The sequence below is a fragment of the Labrus bergylta genome, chromosome 6 (assembly GCF_963930695.1).
Source record: "Labrus bergylta chromosome 6, fLabBer1.1, whole genome shotgun sequence".
Classification (NCBI taxonomy): domain Eukaryota; kingdom Metazoa; phylum Chordata; class Actinopteri; order Labriformes; family Labridae; genus Labrus; species Labrus bergylta.
The window spans coordinates 1,172,772-1,177,771 of record NC_089200.1 but is presented as its reverse complement, the minus strand read 5'-3'; the positions used below and the strand labels follow the sequence as shown (position 1 = coordinate 1,177,771).

At 47.6% G+C, this 5,000-nt stretch overlaps 1 protein-coding gene across 1 annotated transcript in view; it reads right to left on the bottom strand.

Moving 5' to 3' along the window:
* The window catches only part of frem1b (Fras1 related extracellular matrix 1b), a 42,737-nt gene that overhangs the window by 12,857 nt on the left and 24,880 nt on the right, over nt 1–5,000 (bottom strand). The window contains 3 exon segments of the mRNA XM_065956268.1: nt 1,755–1,959; nt 2,205–2,346; nt 4,712–4,856. Coding sequence (XP_065812340.1) covers nt 1,755–1,959; nt 2,205–2,346; nt 4,712–4,856 — 492 coding nt within the window.

The following is a 5,000-nucleotide window of genomic DNA, read 5'->3' as shown; positions in this document are numbered from 1 at the left end:
TGGAGCACCCAGAGGAGACGGACCAACGCCCCTCCACAGCTGCTCCACCTCCTCCTCTGTTTAATTATTCAGCGGCTGAGGAGGCCGGTGGATTCTCACCTCGGCTCCTCCAGGATCAGAGGGCTCAGAGCCAGAAGGGCCGAGGCCTCGCTGGCCGTGTTCACCCGACTGGTAAACGACTGGCACGGTGAGGGAGGGGCGATCAATTATACATGAACCAGGACAGAGACCGGCCGCAGAGACCAGAGAGAGGGGACCACAGAGACCGCAGAAGGTGCACAGTCAGAGTGTGTGTGTTTGTGGAAAACATGCTTCCTTATGTTGTTGTCATATAAAAACTTTAGTGGCTGATTCTTTTTGTCTCTTATTGGTCAGAAAAAGTTGAAATGTCAACATCAGGAACAGAGATCGTTGAACTTTGGACTTTCATTGGATACCAGGATTCTGATATTTTTTAACATGGGTCCTATCTTTATTTTAATATAGCCTTTTTTGGGTCAGGCCGACTTCAAAACCGGTCTTAGGAACCCAAAATCAGGTCAACCGGGCCGTCCATGGCCAAGAAATTAGTGCGCACGCCTCATGTACAGAGACTTAAGTCCTCGAGAGTGGGTGTTTCAAATCTGACTTGTGGCTCCTGTTCTGCATGTCGGTCCCCCACTCTATCTCTCTCTCTCTCTCCCAGGTTTCTGACTCTCTACACTGTCATATCTCTAATTAAAAACATGGTCCACATTGGTCTGAAATCGTACAGCGTACGCCCGGCTTTAGCCACAGAGATGCAGTTATTTGGTGCTGTGTAATTAAAAGTGTCTCATCGGGGATCTGTAAGGGTATGAAGTAGTGTTCTAGTCAAGACCACACTGACCCAGACCAAGACCCATACCTACATTCTACACAATTCTACAATTCACTTAGCAGACGCTTTTATCCAAAGCGACGTACATCAGAGAGTAAGAACAACATGAGCAAGGATCTAGAAAAAAGGGAACAATGTGAGTAAGAGCAAACGATCAGCTTTGAGTCTGATTGGACACACAGGTGCTGACAGGAAGTGACCAGAGGCAAAGCACAACATTGAGGGCAGTTCTTGAGAGCTCTAATCAGTATAGAAACCATCTTATAAGTCGTCGTTATCAAACAAAAACCATCGTCATTACCATCATCATCATCAATAATATGGAGACCATCATCATTAAGTTAGTAGGTATTCATGAAAGAGCTGGGTCTTTAGCTTTTTCTTAAAGGTGCAGAGGGACTCTGCAGATCGAATGCCTGAGACCAGAGGGCTCCGAGACTGAAACATTTTGGGATCAAGACCGAGTGAAGACCAAGACCAAGGCAGGACAAGACCATGAAATAAGTTGATCGAGGTATAATGATTTGTAGAGTTTGAAACATTCCAGTAGCTCCTTCACAGTCTGTTGAATTGAATCAGAGCAGTAACTTTGATGAGGCAAAATATCAATACGGCAAAATATCGCCGTCAGGACTTGGCTGGTAGTTATCAAATCGCTGGTGTCAGAAAATTATGTTTTAAAAAAAGCAAAGTGCTCTCAACAGCTTTTCCTCATGACTCCTCCCTTATGACATGAATGAGCGAAAACACAAAGGGACGTTGATTGATCAAATAAGAAGTGAGCGGGTGAAGTCGGACAGCGGTGAAAAGAAGTTAAAGTATGAAGCGTTAAAGAGTTAAGTATGAAGAGGTTAAACTGACTTGAGTTACTTCAGGCTCCGCCCCCTCCTCCTACCTTTCTGCACGGTGTGGACAGATATGAAGAAGCTCTGCGCCGGGCTCTCGTTGTCCAGGTCGCTGAGGGTGAAGCGGAAGCTGTCATGACCTTTGAATCCGGCGGCATTGGCGGCGGCGGTGTGTGCGTACCACAGACGGTTCATCTCCACGGCGTCCTGCGTGAAGTTGTGACCGGCCGACAGCTCGCTCCAACCGGACTCTGTCTGCAGACGGGTCACACGAATCAGAACCAGAGTTAGAAAACCAGCAGGACCACGACATGATCTCACTTCCTGAAACAATAATACGTTCTGATAACTGCTCTCATATCTGACAAACTGAGGGGCGTCCAAAACGGCCGTTAAAAGCGCCTACCTTCTCTGGTCCAAACAAATCAGAGCATTCAGGATCTCAAGGAAATCTCAAAGGAAAAAGTACAGACTCTTATCTGAGCAGGTTGTTTCCTCACCTTGAACTGGAGTTTACCGAAGCGCGGTGCAGCGTTGAGGAAGTAGAACACCTGGTTTGGGGGCGTGTCCAGGTCCGCGGCCTCTAGGACCACATTGGAGATCACCCTGCGCTCACCTGAGTCCACCTGCAAGCCTGCGTTCCTGAAACACACACACAGAAATAAATAAAAAACTCTATTATTATGATTAATCATGATTCTGCTGACGAGAGGATTCAGTGTCATGTTTAAGATGGCGGCCTGATTTCTGTTCACCCAGACGATGGTCTGGTGTCTTTCATCCACATGAGCCAAAAAGACACTTTCTGTCTTTTCTCAGCCAAGAAGGCTCCAACTTCAAAATGTATTTCACATTTCTACATATATGACCCAATGTCAACACAGATTCATGTTTCAACGGGGGAAGTATCCCTTTAATAAAATAAACATCACAGCAGGCGTGATACCTTCATGGTGGCAGGGCAGAGCTTGCTGTGTAAGCTACCGTTTTGAAACAAAGAAGAAGAGTCGAGTACTGGTTAAACAAGCTGATGCTAAGATCGAAGAATAACACATTTAGGACTGTAACAGAGACATTTCTTAAACTGGTATCTGATATAAAAACTTTAAATAAACTGTAAAAGTGTAAGAGAGGAGAGGTGTTAAATGTTTTAAATGTGAGGGAGGTTTGGTGTAAAGCTGCAGAGACTCTGACACAAACAGGAGGAAGTTGAAAGTTTGAGTAAGCAGGTTTTTCCAGCGGGATCATGTGGATTTGAGGCTAGTGTTTATGTGTGGTGCTGTAGTAGAATGTGTGTTGTTGGGGGTGTAGGGCAGGGGCAGGGGGGGTTGAACATCAGAAACCGTCTGGCTGCTTCCTCACTTGGAAGTAAAATCCGCTCAGGACAGACGCTGCCACGTCCATCCTGCAGGAACGCAAAAAACAAGGAGGCCGGCATCTGCCAAGTCTGAGCGTTACTTCTGCCTCGCCGGCCTTTACAGCACCAGCTCGGCCCGTGCCAACACACCCACACACCCGCCCACGAACACACACCAACTCAACCCCCCCCCCCCCCCCCCCCCCCCCCCCCCCCCCTCTCCCCCCTTCTCCAAGGCTCAGTCAAGGATGCAAATTCCCAATCACTCAAATGAAAATATTATGGGTGGAGGTGGAGGAGGAGGAGGGGGCCGCAGATAAACACCCACTCATGCAAACCTACCGGCCACATGTGCTCCCCCCCCCCCCCCCCCCTCCTCCCAGAATGACCCCCCTGACCTCCCCCCCTCCTGCTGAGAGCCTCGCAGAAGAGGAAAAGGCTTGGGACATTTATCCGTCAACTTTCTTACATTTTAAATACTCAGTTTAAATTAATAGTTATGGCAGACATCAAACTGTTACTTTTGTCTTTGAACAGAAGGTCAGGCGTTTTTTTTTATTTTTTATCTTTTTTTGGGGGGGGGGACAGTGGACAGTGTCAGAAACCGGAGAGAGAGTAGGAAATGACATGCAGGAGAGGAGCCACAGGCCGGATTCAAACCTGAGCCGCCCACATCGAAGGACTTCTATACATGGGGCCACAAGGGGGAGGAGCCGGCCGTCCCGTCCATGTAAACACGGCTCTGACAACAACACAGCCAGCGGGACTCGAGCTTCTCCCTCATTGTAGACAGTCAGGACTCAGAGACACATTTACACAGGACAGACTGGATTTAATGATATGCTGATGATACCCAGCTTTATGTCCTTTAGGGGTCTCTGGCCTGGGCGCAGCTTACACTTAATAAGTAAGTAATGTGCATATAAGATAAGATAAGATAAGATATATCCTTACCTGTAGATGCCTTAATAGAAGATATTAGATTTAAAAAATATGCAAATATTAAACCTGCCAGTATGAAGAATATACAAATACTTAAGCTTGCTCCAAACTTTAAAAGATGTCTACTATTTTCATTTCCCTCCTCCACGGACTCGAGCCAACGTCCAGAGAGCGAAGTCAGGCGAGCGTTTAACGCACATGAAAACAAACATTTGTCCTCGCTGTAACGCCTTCAGGGACGCCACCAGGAATGTTTCTCCCGTTGCTGAGTGGGAGCTTGATTAATATGTTGGGGTGCTATGAACAGTCGATTTTAATGTATTCATAGTTACTTTTTAAGGGGGCTTAACCAGGGCTAGACAGATATGTGATGGGGCTATAGCGCCCCCTAGCGCCGGTGTAGTGTCGTGCTTGAACACCTTACACCGCTGCGTTTCAGACGACTATAAACACCACCAACACAGTACATACATAGGTATTATTACATATTATGTAATGAATATAACTTAAACAGTAAATGAATGAGGGAGCAGAAGCTTTTTGTATGAAGTTAAAACTTCTTTAAACCTGACCGTGACCTTTGACCTCACACAGTCACATCTCTCCAGAAATGCTGCATTAACAAGAATTAAAAACTAAATCCTCATATCAGGTCACTTCACCTGTGTGTGTGTGTGTGTGTGTGTGTGTGTGTGTGTGTGCGCGTACTTGAGCAGTCGGGGCTTCTCGTCGTTGACCGGCAGCACGGTGACCTGAGCCGTCCCCCGCACCGTGTGGACGCCATCTGTCAGCCGCAGAGCCACGGCGTCCTTCAGGGTTTCTGTGTCATCGTGCATGTACACGATCTTCATGCCTGCAGAGGGGAGGAGGGGGAGGAGGGGGGAGGAGGGGGAGGAAGGGGGAGGGGGGGGGAGGGGGTGTGCAGGTGAAAGGGAGGACAGGGAGGAGGAAGAGGAGCAGCAGCAGGGAACAGAAGATTTAGTGTTGGCTGCTCATG